The sequence below is a fragment of the Paralichthys olivaceus genome, chromosome 18, assembly GCF_024713975.1.
Source record: "Paralichthys olivaceus isolate ysfri-2021 chromosome 18, ASM2471397v2, whole genome shotgun sequence".
NCBI classification, from domain to species: Eukaryota; Metazoa; Chordata; class Actinopteri; order Pleuronectiformes; family Paralichthyidae; genus Paralichthys; species Paralichthys olivaceus.
In genome coordinates this window covers 8,384,443-8,402,936 of record NC_091110.1, presented here as the reverse complement: position 1 = coordinate 8,402,936, position 18,494 = coordinate 8,384,443, and the positions used below count along the sequence as shown (strand labels likewise).

The 18,494-nt window shown below is 41.1% G+C and overlaps 1 protein-coding gene across 2 annotated transcripts in view; it reads left to right on the top strand.

Annotated features, from left to right (window-relative positions):
* itga1 (integrin, alpha 1) overlaps nt 1-18,494 on the top strand; it is a 57,399-nt gene that overhangs the window by 35,431 nt on the left and 3,474 nt on the right. For both annotated transcript variants that reach the window (XM_069514066.1, XM_069514065.1), the window contains exons 6-27: nt 976-1,103; nt 1,786-1,934; nt 2,590-2,740; nt 2,918-3,092; nt 3,776-3,849; nt 6,044-6,191; nt 7,764-7,909; nt 8,026-8,169; nt 8,291-8,542; nt 8,633-8,763; nt 9,904-10,076; nt 10,187-10,338; nt 12,937-13,047; nt 15,508-15,584; nt 15,733-15,859; nt 15,964-16,044; nt 16,155-16,231; nt 16,361-16,450; nt 16,850-16,952; nt 17,107-17,223; nt 17,321-17,419; nt 18,152-18,259. In XM_069514066.1, coding sequence (XP_069370167.1) covers nt 976-1,103; nt 1,786-1,934; nt 2,590-2,740; nt 2,918-3,092; nt 3,776-3,849; nt 6,044-6,191; nt 7,764-7,909; nt 8,026-8,169; nt 8,291-8,542; nt 8,633-8,763; nt 9,904-10,076; nt 10,187-10,338; nt 12,937-13,047; nt 15,508-15,584; nt 15,733-15,859; nt 15,964-16,044; nt 16,155-16,231; nt 16,361-16,450; nt 16,850-16,952; nt 17,107-17,223; nt 17,321-17,419; nt 18,152-18,259 — 2,813 coding nt within the window. The remainder of the gene's footprint in view (nt 1-975; nt 1,104-1,785; nt 1,935-2,589; nt 2,741-2,917; nt 3,093-3,775; nt 3,850-6,043; nt 6,192-7,763; nt 7,910-8,025; nt 8,170-8,290; nt 8,543-8,632; nt 8,764-9,903; nt 10,077-10,186; nt 10,339-12,936; nt 13,048-15,507; nt 15,585-15,732; nt 15,860-15,963; nt 16,045-16,154; nt 16,232-16,360; nt 16,451-16,849; nt 16,953-17,106; nt 17,224-17,320; nt 17,420-18,151; nt 18,260-18,494) is intronic.

Genomic DNA, 18,494 nt, shown 5'->3' with positions numbered 1-18,494 from the left:
TTGCCTTCTTGAGTCAAGTGAGACGTCACTGGAGTCTTATTAGTTCTCTGCATGACGGTTCAAAATCAAATTTAAAACCACTGTTCATCAGACCAGATCTCCGGGACTGTTGGACTCTACTCACCATGTGGGTAATACTGAACTTGGGATGACTTGACACTTTGAACCTCATCACTTAAATGAATTACATTAGGATTTTGAATGTCTCATCCCACTGGACAATTTTAAACATGAAATTTATTTAGTGATGTCTGTGATTAACTCTGACGCTCTCTGTGTATTTGTTCTGTCTGGCTGTGTTTGTTTTTTTCCTTCCTCTCTGCTGTACATAGGCCTCTCTTACAAAAGACCTCTTGATCTCAATTAGAAGTAAAGTTTTTACATATGATTAATAAGAAGAACATAACCTATCTTTGGCTCTTTATTAGAAGTATATGGGATCACTGGTAGAGAAATGGAACTTTATTATCACGGTTTATTATTACAGTTTTATTATCGACTTTTCATCTCTTAAAACAAAGAATTGTCTCCTTGTTTTGCTTGAATAATTTCCAAAAGGACTAAAAGGATCCAGTAATTCACAAGAAAACAAAGCAAAGACTATATAAAGAACTATATGTAATTAAATACACATACTTAGATCATTTCAAACCCCCCAAGTTGGAAACCACTGCTCTACATTATTTAATTTTGATGTGAAGCTGTAGTGTGTCTGCTGAGGGCAAAGGAAACAGTACTTTCAGGAGTAAACAGGAAGAGGACATACTCAAATCTATTTATGAGGAATGAAATGTGGTTTTAATGATTTAGTGAGATTAGCATCCACCTTTGGAAAATATACATTAAATAATTGATATGTGCTTAACGGAAGGCCAGCCTCACCTGTCAGTATGACTTAATTTCATACAGAGAAACTGAAAATCAAAAATCAAACTCACCCTTGAATCAAGTCATATATTTCTGTCTTTTTTCCAGAGTGTGGGAAGGAGCTGGACATCGTGTTGGTTCTGGACGGATCCAACAGCATCTACCCCTGGACCAGCATCATCGATTTTCTGCAACGCTTCATCGAGAAAATTGAGATTGGACCTAAACTCTCACAGGTCAGTTGCATTATCTTAAACATGCGGAATACGTTATTAAACTTCATCTAGTGGAATCAAACATTGATACATGAAGAAATGGATTGGTTATATAACATTATACTTACATAAAGGATGAATGAAGGAATATATTATTTGATGCCAACTCAATCTTTTGTATCATATTATAGAGAAACTTTAAGTCCCTCCGCTATGGAATTTCCCGGATGTTGCCAGCAGTAAGAATAACTGTGGGATGTCCTTCATGACGCAGGCCTCATTAACCGACTACTTAATGGTCTTTCAAGTCATTTTAACCTCTGTCTTACTAAGTTAAACCTTGAGTTTATTTCTGTCCACTTGTCTTACATCGTTCTGCAAATAGGCGGTTAGTCTTTATTATGATTTCAGTGATCTGGCCTGAAGCTAGCGGAGTTTTCCAGAGGGGAACACTGGAAACTCTTCTCCCTGTGCAGCCAAGTGGTTGTAAGTCACATCTTCCATGGCTGCTGAAGTTCTCTGCCTGCTGTATAAAGCAACTTGTGTCATATAAATCCCACCAGACCCGACCACATCCTCAGCAGACTGTCTGGGAGGGGACAGCGGAGAGGACAGAATTAGAGAGCAAGAAAAACCCATACATTTGAAATAGGATAACATTTACAGGAACAATGTGTGTGTGTTTGTTTGGGGTGTTTTCAAGGTGGGGATCGTGTCCTACGGTGAGACTGTGACTCACCGTGTCAACCTGAGCCAGTTTGACAACACTCATGATCTGCTGGAATTTGTCAAAGAACTTCCTCAGCAGACCGGCTTCAGGACCAATACCTTCCTCGGCATTGATACTGCCAGGTACTCAACATTTACCTGTCACGCTCATTTGTTTTGAAAATGTAAAAGAAAGAAATCTAAGGGTGTGGCGTTAGAAAGGAGTCTGCCCATCTCACCTCTGCCTGAAGTTAGGGGTCCAAGGCGTCATTAGGTGCTACTATCCTTACAAACACAAATCTCAGTCAAGTTGCATTGTGGATATTTATAATTATATTTAAATGAAGCTGCATCACATTGCAGTGAATATGTCAAACTAGCTATCTCGCAATGTTAAAGCTGACACAAAATTCCTGGATCCGCCCTTTTATCAACGCCAAAATTTGGCGGGTTCTCTCTTGGCCCATGTCCCATCCTATTTTGACACTTCTTTGTAACTTTCCATTACGAGACCATCAGCATTATGCAAATGCAATGTTAAATCTACTAACTACTCTATTAAAGTGATGGACTGGTTTTAATAAGACAACATTTGGGCCACACATGAGCTAAAACCAGTACAGATGTAACTTGCATCATGCAACCAAATGTAATAGAACCATTGGAATGAATAAGGCTTCAACATGTGGTTTAATAAGTGGGTACATGTGTGGATAGGGTCAGATGCCTTCATACAATGAGGATGCAACTAGGTGTATATTGGAGGTCTACTGCTGATTTTTAAATTTCTGCCAATCAGGCAAGAGGCCTTCATGCCAGAGCGTGGAGCACGACCTGGTGTGAAGAAAGTCATGGTGATCGTCACTGACGGGGAATCACATGACTCCTATAAAGTAGACATGGTCATTAAAGACTGCGATGATGACGGCATCGAGAGGTTTGGCATCGCTGTGAGTACAAACCAGAGTATATAAAGTTAAAACACACTGAATATTTAGACAAATAAATGTTTTTGGTAAGTGACTCCGCCTTGCAAAAGATCTATTAAGCAACACCATTAAAGTTAAATCAATGGAAGTTGTAATAAGTAAATTGATGTTGTTAAGATATGTTCATTGTGTTTCCAGGTTTTGGGAGACTACAATCGGCAGAACAAAAGTGCAGAGGAAATGCAGAAGTTCATCAAGGAGATCGAGTCCATCTCCAGTCAGCCGTTACGAGACCACTTCTTCAACGTGTCCGATGAGGTGGCGTTGTTGACCATCGTGGACGCTCTGGGAAGCAAGATCTTTGCCTTGGAAGGTGACAGGAAGCACACACAGAACAGTTCTAAACATTCACAAACATTCAAAACAAACATATACCTTAGTCCTCACACACCCGACAGCTTTTTATTAGTTCAACATTTTGGGAAATCCGGTTATTCACTTAATCACTAATGTCTTACATATGACTTTAGTTTGCCAAGAAGTAGTTGCAGGACAAAACTCGCTTTAAAACCAAGACTGTTTTTGTACAGAATTCTTTTTTTACATTTGGTTTTTAGTTTCACATTGTAATTTAGGGAGCGGAGTTGAAACTTATGTATATCATCATCACATATGTGGACTGTGTCTACCTGTACCTGAGGTGGGCTTGTCGTCAATTCAGCTATTGTATTTGCATCTTTTTAATAAAGTGCAGAAAAAAAGTAGTCTTTCTGTTTGAATGGAGAAAAGTCTGAAAAGTCAAAGGTTAACATGCTTTTATCTTTAGCACCGTACATACCTGTGCAGAAAGGAGAGAGCTGTATCATTCTTTTCATCAAGCTGAAGGCTTATGGAGAAGTGTATTTCCCACAATGTTGCACTATTTCTTCAAAGAGATCAACTGTTTTAATACACTCTCAATCAAAACTGTATTAATAATGTGACAGTAAAATACTAAGAACATTTCATCATGTAATTTTTTTTGTGCGTAGTTAAAATAACATTTTCCTTCCTCAGCCACCACCAGCAATTTCACCTCCAGCTTTGAGATGGAGATGTCCCAGACTGGATTTAGTGCACATACTTCTAAAGTAAGTCTAAATCCAAAATCGTGTTTATGTCAGACGACTACACAAACACCACATTTGTCATGTAAATCCAGTGAACCAGACTAAATGACGTGTGTATCATACCTTTAGGAAGTTTACATGGGTGTGGGCGTTTATCTTAAAAGGAACTATTACATTTATGTGTGTGTACGTGCAAGCGGATGCACTGTCACGATGGATGTTTGCTCAACTAATGAACTCATCCAGACACAATTCACCGGTCTTATCTGTGGTGCATCATCAGCCCGTTGGTGATTTACCTCAGTCAGTGAACAACCTCCGCACACAGACTCCTCTCTGTCCTCTCTGCTGCTGTTTTTGTCTGACTGCATGAGTGTGGGAGACACAAATAAAGAAAGGAGGACATCAAAAAGTCAAACACAAGGCAAGAGCAGCAAGAGAGATGGTGAGAGGAGGTTGAATCAGATGCTTGTTCACTCCCGTTAAAAACAACATGCTTGCTCTATCCACTTTACACACCTCTTGTATTCATTCATTAGGTATTTCCTATGTCTATTTAAAGACAAACAGGCTCTCTCTCTTACGCCTCTCTTCCTGCTCCTGACTCATGTTTATCACCTCCTCGATCGTTGCATACGTCGTCTCTGTGCCTGCAGGGACTCATTCAACTTAAAAATACCACACACCACCAAACTGAATTGTACAGTTCAGCGCTGAAACATGTGAGGCTTTGTGGCATCCAGTAGTGGGAGGATACTACTTGATGCAGTTTGACTAACCGTCCGTGTTATGTCCTGTGTGACCCCTCCTCTTCCTCTCACATAACTCTGTTTGCTGTGGACGTAAAAACACATTGTGACCATATTTCACAAACTCACCTAGTGACTCTCATCTTTGGCGCCAGCCTGGAAACTGTCTGTGTAGATGGTTATTGACTATTCAAAGCTATTTACAGTATAGCAGCATAGTTAGCAGAATCTGCTGTGATTGCCAAGCATAGTGAATCCATTCATATGTATAATTTATGCTGTTAACAGCTCAAAGCACTTTATTCGTCGACAAGTCGATCATTAATACATTCACATATTGATGACGCGGTATCAGGAGCAGGACAGGGGTTCGGCTCAAAACAGGAACCTTCAGATCACTAGACGCTGTGCAAGCCCAACAAGAAATCTGACAAACAATGAACTTCAACAGTAGATATACAGCAGAACAAGAACAACAAAGCTAAGTCAAAGTTAAAAGTGAACTGTATTTTTTATATCCTTTATATCACAAATCCAAAATTTACCTCAATGTATTTACAGTCTGTATAATAAAGTTAATCCTCGATCCATAGACCGTTGACACTGATGAGGAAAAACTCCCATTAATGGGCAATATTTCAAAATAATTTATTTGTGTATATCAATCTTATTAATGAATAGATTCTAATCCGCATTTATCTCCAGTTTTGAATTGATTAGACTTACAGTCCACATTCTTCACTTCCTGTCTCTGGATGACAAACAGGACAGGGGGCCTTCTGTTCCTCTGCTACTCCACCCCACGCTCATTGGTTTTGCCAATGTTAAGCTTCAGGGGATTGTTGCTGCACCATGTGACGAAGCTCCCTATCAGTCCTCTGTACTCCTCTGTGAAAATAGTTTCACACAAGGCTGAGGCGTTACAGAAGCTCACTGGGTCAAATCCAGTCCAGGAACTTTTCTGCATATCTTCCCGCCACTTGACTGTGCTTGTCCCACTGTCACCTTCAAATACATAAAAGCAGAAATGTCAAAAAGATAAAAAATCTCTCTATCTGGAGATTAAACACTAGATCATATATATACTAGATCATACCATATCCTATCCTGTCAATAGAGTCATAACCAGTTGATGGGGGGTGCCATCCTCTTTTAACTAAAATGACGGGACAGTCAGGACCATCCTTCCCGGTAATAATTAACAAGTAGCCCACTGGTGACAACTTGATGATGGGTATAAACTGCAACTTGACAGAGGAATACATCTGTGAGGTTGTAACTTTAGTCACATTAATTCATACTGATTTGTCCTATGCTTCTATATCTATTATTATTTAATTACTTTTGTCTAAATGTATATTTCCTGTAACATACTGTATTTGTCAGTTCTTTTTCAATTAAGGAACCAATGTTTTGGTTAATCAAACATCAGGATATGGTGAAAAATGCTCTATTGTGTCTTGTAGGAAGGTGTGTTACTGGGAGCAGTGGGAGCGTACGACTGGAACGGGACGGTGGTGATGCACACTGCTGGAGAAACTATCGTCCCAGGGAAAACACAGTTTTACGACCCAAAGACTGAGGCTGGATATGAAGGCCTGGCTGGGTACCTCGGTGAGTTGATGGATTATATCTCAAAGGCCTCGAAAACACATTTTGAAGATGTTACACACTTAGAAATCACATTACTGGGCAATAGAAAAGCTTTATGAGGACAAAACTGCAAAGTTAATGTGATTACATATTGACATTATATTGCACTATCTAAGGATCCAGGTCTGTTTTTATTCCCATTTTTATCTGCTATACATAGTTACTATATATTATTAATCCTATTATTTTCGTTCTATGGCATTCCATTAAAGTAATCAGGGATAAATTGTTGACTTACCTCAAGATAATCTGCCTCAAAAGTTACAAAGCAACAAGTGAAAAAAAAGCTCATGTAATTGATAGGTGAGCTCTTGGCAGCCGGCACAGACGTGAAAACATGACTAACACATGTAACTACTGTTCTGTGAATTATTGACAGATGTTAGAAGAAGCATTCTGACAGAGTGAGGGGTGTGTCTTTAGTTATTAATATTTAGTGTTAATGAAAAATAACCTTAAGCATTTGGACTAAGTGAGGAAAAAACACTGGAAACACACAGTGTGGAGCACTTTTGGGTTGTCAGTCCGTCCCACTCTTGTGAACATAATATCCCAAGAACGCTTTGAGCGAATTCCTTCAAATTTGATATAAACGTTCAGGATGAACTCAAAGATGAACTGATTCGATTTTGGTGGTGGACATTCTATCTCTGGGACCATCAGAGGGAATTTCATTATATCTGGCACAAACATTCACTTGGACTCCAGGATGACCTGGTTAGAATTTGGAGGTCAATGGTCAAAGTCACTCTGATGTCACAAAACCCTTTTTTCCTTCTGAATGTGTCTTATTAAGAACCCCTCGAGAAAATCCTTTTCAATTTGGCCTAACCATTCTCTTTAACACATATGGAGTGATTAGATTTGTGTGGTCATAGGTCAAGGTCATGGTGATCAACACCTCTACCTGAGCTGTGTGTGTGTTCATGCACCGAGCAGCAGACGTTCCACCAGATTAACTGACATTTTGCAGCTGCAGAATAAATATAGACTCTCTCCTGCACGTAGGGTTGAGATATGTAATTTGTCAAACTCTGACAGCAGATGCTTCTCGCTGTGTGTCACATAAATAATATACACAGGCTCTTCTCTCTCCGTCCTGCTGCCTTTTATGGCTCGTGGAGCAACCGCAGCATCTTAATGTCAACTTATTTAATCAACATGTCATTTGAAGCTGCACTGGTAGGTCCAGGCTAGCGTACTGTAAACTCAGCTGTTGGCATGTGCTCATACCTAATGGTCTGACTGCAGCCTTTGCATACATAGCCTTTGTGCGCTAGTCTGATCTGTGAGTGTGAGTGCACGCAGGCTCGTGTGATTTCCTGCCAGCCTCCAGTTGTGTTTTATAGCTTCAATGACACAGTCGGACGTAAGCAACTGGCTGAAGAAAAGAGGCTTTAAAAATATCCCACCAAGACAAACAAGTGTGTTCTCCAGATGACATCATTAGGTACAAATACCAAACAAGTCCCTGATGATGCCTGTTTGTGTGCGCATTAATACAATATGTGCTTGTGTATGCATCTCTATCAGGTTATGATGTTCAGTCTGCATCCACCCGTGATGGAGTGCTGTACATCACAGGAGCACCGCGGTACAACCACACAGGCCGGGTAGTTATCTATCGTCTCAATGACAAAAACAAGATCATCATCTCGCAGATAATAAAAGGAGAACAGGTGAGATGATATCAGTTTGTTGTCTGGGCTCACATCGTCTAAATTTGTATTAATGAAATATTAATAAAAGTTAAAGATGATAAAACCGACACATGATGTCTGACTCCTGTGGGCAGATTGGTTCCTACTTCGGCAGCGTCCTGCAGACTGTGGATGTGGACGGGGACTCGTACACAGATCTCCTCTTGATTGGAGCTCCGATGTTCATGGGTTCAGAAAGAGACGAGCAGGGTCAAGTCTACGTTTACAAAGCCAACCAGGTACAGGAGACTGAACATGAGGTTCACTCGGATCTTTGGTTGAAGCTTGTTGAGGTTGTGAGGATCCACCCACTGATCGTCTCTCCTCCTGTCCCTGTGATTTTTTTTGCCCTATAACCAGGACGGCAAGTTTCAGCACGAGTTCACTTTAAAGCCTGTCAATCAGACCTGTTGCACTGCCCACTCAGCCAGCTGCACTAATAAGAACGAACCGTGTGGCGCCCGCTTTGGCACAGCCATCGCAGCCGTGTCAGATCTCAACCTGGACGGATTAAACGACGTAGCGATCGGTGCACCTTTCGAGAACGACCACAGAGGAGCCGTCTACATCTATCATGGCGATAAGACGTCACTGAAGGAGAAGTTTGTGCAGGTGAGAACCGTTTCTGTGCCACTTCTACAAGATTTTGTAGAATTAAACGTAGATTAAAACGCTGTCATTGGTTCTCTGGTGTCTCCTCAGCGGATCCCTGCAGGTGGGGACGGCGAAAAGGTGAAATTCTTCGGTCAGTCCATACACGGAGTCATGGATCTAAATGGAGACGGGATCACTGATGTCACCATAGGAGGTCTGGGAGGGGCTTCGCTGTTTTGGTGAGATGTGGCCCATCCTCAGATATAAACATTCACTCAACCACACATTCCACTTCAATCATTACCAGCAGTGGTGCTCGTATCCTGGAGACATCGACTTACACGTCTGCTTCGCATTGGGTTTAGACAGCTGTCCGCGTCCCACTGGGCTTATAGGACAGAGACCAACATCTTCCTAATGATCTCTCTGTTAGAAAACCTCTGACTACTCAGTTCGCAGTTGGAGGCTGGCCTATAGAGACTTCCACCCACCAAAAGTTTTGAAACATCAGCCCTCACCATGATTTAACTTCCCAGGCAGACCTTCTCCCACAGTTTCTACTGGCAGAGGCTCAACTGAGCTGTGTGAAAACTCCATCTCCCAAATGGCTTCGAGTTTAAATAGGATTTGGCAGCAGTTCCTCTTGGACCGAAGCTCAACGGTTGGGTGGAGAGAGAGAGTTGAGGCCAAGTTTATTGCTCAGTGTGCATCCGTTCCTTGTTCTGCCCTGAACAAGAAACACACACAGACACACACACACACACACACACAGACACACGCACACACAAGCCTATGACTTTGTGCATGTGTTGTTGGAAGGTGGAGCTAATTTTACTGCTGTATATAGTTTTACTTTTGTACAGTGTTTCCCAGCCTAATGTCCAGGCCCCCTCCCAAGAGTGGAGAAAAAAGCTTCCGTCAACATTCATTCAAAGTTTATTTAAGTGTTCACAAATGCTTTGAAACACTGGGTGGTGTCATGAGTCAGGTTCAACCCATGAAAATAGATTATTTATAGATTTGGTAAGAGATTTTGATTTTAAAACATTTATCAAAGAACAGTCCTAGAATAGTTCAGATCCAGAACAGTTCACAGCTCAAAAAACAAATTAAATTGCAGTTTCATTTTAATATTTAACATATCCCAGGTCCAAATCTTTACAAGTGTGAAGCCGAGACGGATCTCAAGATATATGAGTCATAGTCAGACAGACATTTTTTGATTAATGGAATTTGTAGATAGATATTAATGATATTATATAAGGAAATTGAAACATAAAGTAGCTGAAAACTACAAATACATTTTTGCATTTTTGTAAATGCAGTCTTCTCATTTACACTGTTATCTAGATGTTGCCTTGTTTGTTTCATTTCACCAGGTCAAGAGATGTGGCAGAACTCCACGCCAACATGACTTTTAACCCCGCCAAAATAAACCTGCAGCAGTCTCATCACTCATGTAAGCCCGGACAAAAAGCTGTGTGTGTCTTGACTGAGGTGTGTTTCGTCTACAGTGTCAAATCTGACAAGCTGAAAGTCAGCTCAGCCGCAGGTGAGCCATACAACGTCCTGTGTTGATGTGGACGTTTCTGTCACTAAACCCATTTCTCTACCTCCTCACTTCTAATCACTACATGTTTACTTGTCTGTTGTGTGGTGCAGAGATCGTCTACAATCTGAATCTGGATGCTCTGCGTGCAAAAGCCAGGGCGTTGTTTATTAATCCGGATGATAAAAACGATCGTAGGATCTCCAGGAGCTTCACCATCAAAGACAGAGAGACAGTGTGCGTCAATCAGACCTTCATGATGTCGGCAAGTACTCTGATCTTTATGTACACATGGAATCACTTATGGTTTCTTATCTGAAATAAATCCAACCCCAAAACTATATGTTTTAGCCCCAGATCCACAAGACACAGTATTCACAGAAGCTTGATTCCTTTAATTTTTGTGACGTACATTCACAGAAGTTTAATTCTTGTCTTGTTTTAATTCTTGTCTTGTTTTGTTGAGGCAAGTGACAGTTTGAGAACAAAGCTGTGAGGAGTCTTATGCAGAGTAGGAAGATGCTGGCCCTAACATGAAACAGACCCCGTCTTGATCAAAGCATGCCGAGTGCAGAGCAGTGCTGCTGTGAGTGATAAATCATCTGCATGCAAAGATGGAGAGGTGGAGAGATGGGGAGAGAATGAGAGAAAGCAAAAAATGAACAGGTGAAGAAGAGGAGAAGAGTGAATGAGGTGTCTGAGGGATGTGACAAAGGAAAGTTTCTACAAGCGGTCCAACAAGCACATCACAGATTGTTCATCTCTAGAAACAGCGAGAGAGTTTGAGAGGAAGCGGTTTCTAGTTTGGCCAGTTACATTTGAGCAGGCCTTTAGTTGCCCTGCAGCTAAACTACTCGTGCAGAGAGCAAAAGAGGCGGAACAAAATCATCAGCTTCTTCATTTAAACGAGCCAAATTGTCATCTGGACTTAAACACTTACAAGAAGTATCATCGATTGTGTTGTTTTGTGTGAAAGAAAGAAACTAGTCAGACTGTAAACAGTGTATGTCGAACAGAGGAGGGAGTCTTGTTCCTGATATCTGCTGTTTACATTGGAAGCTCCAAACTTTGCCATTCGCCGTTGCCCACAGAGGCTAATTTGTCGTCAGGCGATCGCCAACAGGATCCGGGATTGATCACAGCTAAAACCCTCAGACGTCACCACTCCACCACCGACTGTAAACCTAAGCAGTGACACATTTAGAGGCATGTATATGAAATCTCTCATTCCAGCCGTTAACTGCAGCAGTGGATTTTTGTGATTAGCTGCCCACAGGCGAGAGACAGAGGAACTAATCAGTGGAAACAGCTGCTGCAGTTGTGTGTGTGTGTGTTTGTGTGTGAGTGAATACCTGCTCTGTTCTAGTGTGCTAGTTTGTGCACAAACTTCCCACACAGGTCATCAGGGGTCAGAAAACTTGTACCAGACACAACCAGCACCACAACTGTCTCACCTGGTGGAGCGGCTCCAAACCAGAACAGATCTCAGATTTGACAGAAGCACGTGGATCATGAATTAATCCATGTTAAACAAAAGTGTTTCATCCTTCATGTGCTGTGTGCTTGTGTTCAGTGCACACCGCACTGCATCCTGCCCCAAACCAGTTAGGAAAACCTCAGATTAAAAATAAATCCACTCATAGCTGCTGCATTCAAAACTTCCACTGCCTGGTCCATGTCTGTATTAAAGACGACCTCAGTTCCTCACTTGGAGCAATAGCACTGATTCACTGTGTTCCGTGCACATAGATAGTGGACAAACATGTGTAGATAGAACTTAATGAAATTCACTGGCTAAGTGGAGGAAAAAATCAATACCCACCTAGCAGCTGCCTGTCGGCCGCAGTGAGGCACTCTGGAAGTGGCAGCTATTAAAAGCAGATTAAATACAGTATGATCACTATTATATGTTTCAAGAAACAGGCACAGACTGTTTTTGTGAGGCCGCACTCAAGTGGCTGAAAATACAGCCTCATGTTGTCCTGCTCTTCCTCTGAGTCCTTTTGGGTTCAATCAAAATTTGGCACAGGCTCAGAAAGAGCCATATTTATGCCTTACAGTGCGTGTACAGTACACGCTGGAATGTGAAGCAGCTCTTTCAAATGTCGTCTTCGTGTTTCAAAAGAAGAAGGCGGTGCACGCTCACAGGTTGTTTCAGTTACCCTGTTCTGTAGCCACGTTAGAGGCATCGCCCCAGGCATGGAAAAAGTCTGACAGTCCACTCACCGCTCAGGTTTATGCTGAAGCATCTCGGCAACAAAACTCTGTGCAGGCGTTCATGATGCACAGAGGATGAATCATAATGACTTTGATGATTCCCTGATTTTTTCATGGCACCCCTCTGCCCCGGGCCAAGATTCTTTGGTTTATGACCAAATGCCTGCAAATGAATAACAGTTCCATCTGTCCTGTTACAGTCTGTAAAGTATTTATCTTAAAACCAAATACGAACTAACTGTGATGAGCTGAATCGCCTGAATGTTCCGCACATTTTACTTTTGTTATGAACACGTCTGATACACAGTGGCACAGTTTATCCAAAATTGTATTTTGTATCAACCCCCCCACGTGCCATTTCTCTGTGATTGTTTCTTTCGTTGCAGCTTGTTAGCATCTTTCATTTTCCTAGCAAAACATTGTAATGTTACTGACTGATAGGTCAAGAGGGCAAGAGCGCCCTCTGCTGGATTACAAGGCAAACTACTTCAGACAGTCTGCTGTGGTGTATTTTTTTGAATTCAAACAGGTCACTACAGTTCAAATATGAAGTAGATTTTTATTCGTTTCTTTTTCCTTCGTCTTTTCTTTCCCTCTTTCTTTCGCTCCCTCTTGTTGGGCTCCACCTGTCTCTTCTCCTCAACAGGCCCAGCTGGATTTCCGTGACCCACTCATGGTGTCTTTGCAGTTTGGACTAGCTGATGAAGACCAAGGCCCTGTCCTGGATGAGAGCCTTCCCAGATCCATCAATAAGACAGTAAGACCACTTCAAAGAGCCTTGTTATAACCGCCAAATAAAAGTAAGCAGAAGATTTTAGTGACAAGACAGGAAGGATTAGAACCTCTTCTCAAACATCCTCCATCTGTCTCCATCTTTATAATACAAGAGAAGTGGGCTGTTCTCTTCCTGGCTCCGAACTCACTGCTGTTACACTACATCATCATCTGCAACAGCTGAGTGCCATCCCTCCAGTCTGCCTTAGTTTCTCAACAGCGCCATTCAGAGCAGCCTTCCCACACTCCCACATGCATATTTGCTCCTACGCGAGGGTTTCCAGATAATTGTTGCAATGAGTGATACGTCCAGATAAAGAGGGGGCGTGGGGTGGGGGGGTTATCACACAAGAATTCAGCTTTGTAAAGCGGAGAGCCTGGGTGTGCGTAAAAGCACAGCAGTGGCAACACTAACAGCTCCTGTCACGTCTAAAACACAGGAGGATATGTGATGTGTTTATACGCCGCAACACATCCTGACTCCCTCTGGGTCAGAACCTGTCACGCTGCAAGGAAGTGTTGGTGAGAGGGGACACACACACACACACACACAGAGGGAGAGAGAAAGGGGAAGTCATCAAAAGGAAGCTGTTTACCTTTTGATATTGTGCTGCGGTTGATTCCCGGTTGTGACCCTCTGGAGAGCAGACACTGTTGATGTTGAACAGTCCAGTGGGAGCCCACTGAAAATGGGAAAAAATATAACTGTGAGCCTCACACACTCTGGGGGGGAAAGCAAAGGAAATTAGGGTCATTTGAATGCACCCTTTTACTTAGGTATACAAACAAATACACAGCAGCAGCAGCAGCAGCAGCAGCTTGTTTTGATTCTCATGTCTTTTCTCGTTTCTCTGGAGGAGCTTCTGGAGCCTAGAAGCTGCTTTCAGACATGCACTGAATTTTTCCTGGAATTTTCCAGAGGGGCTGTATGTGAGAACACAAATGTCCGACTATCTGGGAAAATGTCTGAGTGAGACTTTGTGAGAATTCAGCAGGAAAACTGAGCGACAAAACCCACAACAGATGCAAAACTGGTAGAATAGAAAACCTCTCCGCATCCAAAAGAGCAACACGACATGTCACGTGATTTCTGCAGCAGAACCTTAATGTCATGCCAGCTCTCGCCTGAACGTTCCGGACATTTTCCTGTTGTTGTGAATGTGTCTGACAGGTGACAGGTGAAAGTTCATGTCTGAAAACATTCTTCATTGTTATTCCAGAGTTTAGACTCGTTTTTAAGACACTGATTTGTTTTCACCCCACAACAAAAGTCAAACTAAAATTCTTGAAACTACTTTTGCTGCTTTTCACTCGCTGAAAAACTCAGAGTCTTTTAAAAATAGAATCAACAAAACATTGACATCCTGCGTGTGTGAAGCCAGTTGTTGTGTCTCACTACTGCGGAAGAATGAAATTTCCCTTCAGGTCCAATTTTATGGCTGATGAGTTTTACTCATTGCACAATGGAGACAAAGATCCCAAGAAGGCAGTCCAAACATTGAGAGAAAAGTTTTTTATCATACATTAAGACTGGTCTGAACCTCGATTGTGTCTAATCAAGGGAAAATCCTGGTCTGTCTCATTTACAATGCCATCTGATTCAATCTGCCAGTAACACACTTGGCTAATCCCCCCCAAAGACGTGGTGAGGGGGTTTCTGGTCTATTTGTATTGTGTAAGTATAGAAAGCTGCTCAAAGGTCGTCCTTGTGGATTTGCACACAGGGATTTGTTCATCATTGTAAAATAGGTTGACTCATCACTTAAAAGAAAACTGAATTCTCAAATAAAGTATATTTCTAAACTTTCTGTTAGTCAGCTTTTCAATTGAATTGTATTTATTTTACTCATGTATCTGTCTATATATCTATACATCTTAGAATGTTTAGAAATATAATTATTTTCTTTATTTACTTTCCCTGAATTGTTTACCATTTGATAGCATAACTTTTATCTCTGCTTTTACTTTCTCTCACTTTAGAACTTTACTATTTTATTTTTTATCATTTCCACATCTCTTTTAGTTTTTTACTTCTCTGTCTTTGTTTACCTCCCTTCGGTGTTTCCTCCTTCACTGTAATGAGGTTTACCACAGGGTTTCCTCAGTTAATATTGTTTTGCTCTAAGTGGATGGAGGCCTGGGGGGGTATTGTTTGTATTGCTTTAATTGCTTTTATTCTTTGCATTACATCTTATGTTTGAAAAGTGCTATTCAAATAGAGTCTGATTGATAGATAGATAGATTGATTGATTGATTGAAAAAGGCTCATAACAGAAAGTGGAAAGTAATCAGATTTTTGCCTTTGAGTTCAAAAAGGTTTATTTTTTTATCATCTTTATTTTTATTGTCAATTTAAATTAAATACATTATACTATTTATGAAGATTGAATGAAACAATAAAAATGAGTGTTTCCTAATAAAATGTCCGTCTCTGTCTTTGCAGATTCCTTTAGTCGACTGTGGGAACAATGACAAGTGCATTGCTGATCTCTCTCTCAAAGCAGAGCCCAGCGTAAAAAGGTAAGTGGGACAAGCGTTATTTAAAAATGTCTCCATTACAGTCACAACACAGTAGTTAGGCCTTATTAGCTGTGATGCGTGACTGCCCCCTTGTGGAGGAAACTGTGCATCACAGCCGAGCGTGCTGACAGTTTTCGTTGTACCTCAGTATGACGATCAGAGCAAGGACGGACAAGTTAGATGTGAACATCAACATCCGAAACAGCAAAGACAACGCGTACAACACCAAAGTCATCCTCAGCTTCTCGCCCAACATCAACTATATGAAAGTTGAGGTGAGATTTGGCATCGCTCTCGTCTTTGTGTTATTCTTAAGTGTGTACAGTCAGCGTGGCTGGTTTTGCGTTGTGCTCATGTGTGTGTTACTTTGTGCTTTCAGCCGGAGAAGTTGTTGTGTACACTGAATCATACTAAAGTGGAGTGCAATGTTGGATACCCGTTCCTGGGGGGCAATGCGGAGGTTTGTTTCAGCATACGTTCATTTGTCTGCATGTTACCTGCACAATATAAGATTTACTATCTATCTATAATACTGAGAATGAAACCTACTGTGTGATCTAATATGTGCAGGAGAATTTCAAAGTGAAATTTGAGGTGAATCCTCAACATATTCAGGAGGTGATTCAGATCAACGTGACAGCGACGAGGTGAGAGACTCAGCTAACTGTGTTTTATTTCCTGTTTGAAGACGTTTCACTTAAATTATGATGTTCTCTTTTCTTTTTAATATTCAGTGCAGAAATAACATTTTCTCATTGATTTCTTTTTCCCCACAGTGACAGTGAAGAGCTGACCTCTACCCTGAGTGACAACATGGTGCTAATCTCCATCCCTGTGAAGTATGAGGCTGGACTCATATTCTCAGTGTGAGTGGCTGTAGTTGGAGTTTCACTCCTCATCATGCTCACTGACTTCTACATTGTAAAATGACATGCAATGTTAGTGTCTATCACATGTTGTTAATGCGTTAATGTAATGTTACTCCATAGCAGCTTGGGGTAAATAGGCAAAAGCTATGTTTTCCATATCGGCTTGGAAGAAGGTTTAATAAAAGTATTAGTATGTACCCTTGAAGTTCAGACTATCTGAATCATAGACTGTTTATAAAGATGGACGACGTGTTTCAAATAAGTTATTACAAGCAGAGAAACATTGACGACTTGACGCAGGGTTCATGACCTCTAGAGCAGCTGTTGTCAAAGTCTGAAGGTCTGACTGAAAAATGATCAGTCTAATATGATGTGATGAAAATGTGTCTCTTCCAGGCGACCTGTGGATGAACACATTGTGGTAAAAGAGGGTGAACAGTTTGCCGCTGTGTTCAATGACACCAGGATGATTGGAGAGGAGGTCAACATAAGCTACACGGTAAAGATCACAGGATGTTTTCTCTGGATATGCAGAGTTAACAGCTGCTCGCAGATGTGCTGTGTTTGGTGTTCCAGATGTGGAGCAGTATATCAATATATATATATATATATATATATATATATACATCTGTGCATCTGTCACTTCTTCTCAGATGGAGAAGGCAGGTGATGTGGAGACTCCGCCCCTCGACCTGACAGTGACGTACCCTCATCTGTCTCCTCGAAAGAACCATTTACTGTACCTCACACATGTCACGACCAGCCCAGGGGTATGGATGTGCACACACACACACACTCACACACACACACACACACACACACACACACACAGACTCATCCTGACATCTGCTCTTCTTGTCTCTGCAGGTGAAATGTGATGCAGATCGTTGGATCAACACTGATAAAATTAACCCCAACATTAGGAAGCCCAATCCCAACAAAGAAACGCTCAGCGTCTTCCTTCTGGTGAGTAATGTGTAGGTGTATTTAACAAAGACTGCTCAACTTTATTTTAAATAATTCTGACTTGAGTTATTCATAGAAACTGATCCCTCCAGTCTAACCTGGTCCTGTTTGGATGTGGTTTTCAGGTTTAACTGGTTCTCAGTGTGAAACATTCCCATTTCACCAAACAGAGAGCTGCACTTATTAGATCATTAGGATCTTTCAGACTTAAGCATCTCCACAGTATTCCAGTCTACATGTATATTTAAATGCACCTTCATTAAATTAAATCACACTATTTTGTCACAATATAAACATTATAATGCAGTTGTAAGCAGATTGTTTATTGATGTGTTTATTAACAACTCCTATTGACACAGGTAAGCAAGCGAACATATAATCACAATATAAAACAATGTTGTAATGATGTAAAACATACATTCACAGAAGAAGTATTAATTCTGTCCATAAACAAACACTGAGAAATGAAATGAAAAACCTTGTAGCTGCTTATAACAACACCCTAGTCTCTTATTACAGCCACATGTATCATTTTCAGCACGTATCATACAAACTGATTGTACTATTACTTGTCCATTTTCCTCATTGTGAATTAATTTTATCAGAATACACGACTGAATAACCATACTGGACCGGCTCTGATCTCATTGTCTCTGTAGGAAACATGCTGGTGTCAGTTCAGACACCTCTCCTGTTATTTTCCTGTCTTACTCTGTGATGTTTGTTCTACAGTCCTGTTCTGCAGAGCTGTTCTGTGCATCTTTCACCTGCTCCACCCCCAAGGCAAAGAACAGTCAGGTCAACGTCACATTCAGGGTGTGGAAACCTACGTTCATTAAGGTGGGTTCAAAGTTGTTGTTTTACACTCGTTTTGTCTCTTTCTGTCTTTTAGTTTGTCACAGACTTGGACAAATGAGAAAGACAGTAGAATACAGTGTGTGACATATATGGCGTTGTATTTGTGCCTCATACCTGAGCAAGCAATTTGAGATTTGCAGCACAGAAAAATATATTTTGTAGAAACATTTTATTATATTATATTCTGTGCACAGTACATGTATTTGCATGTTTACCA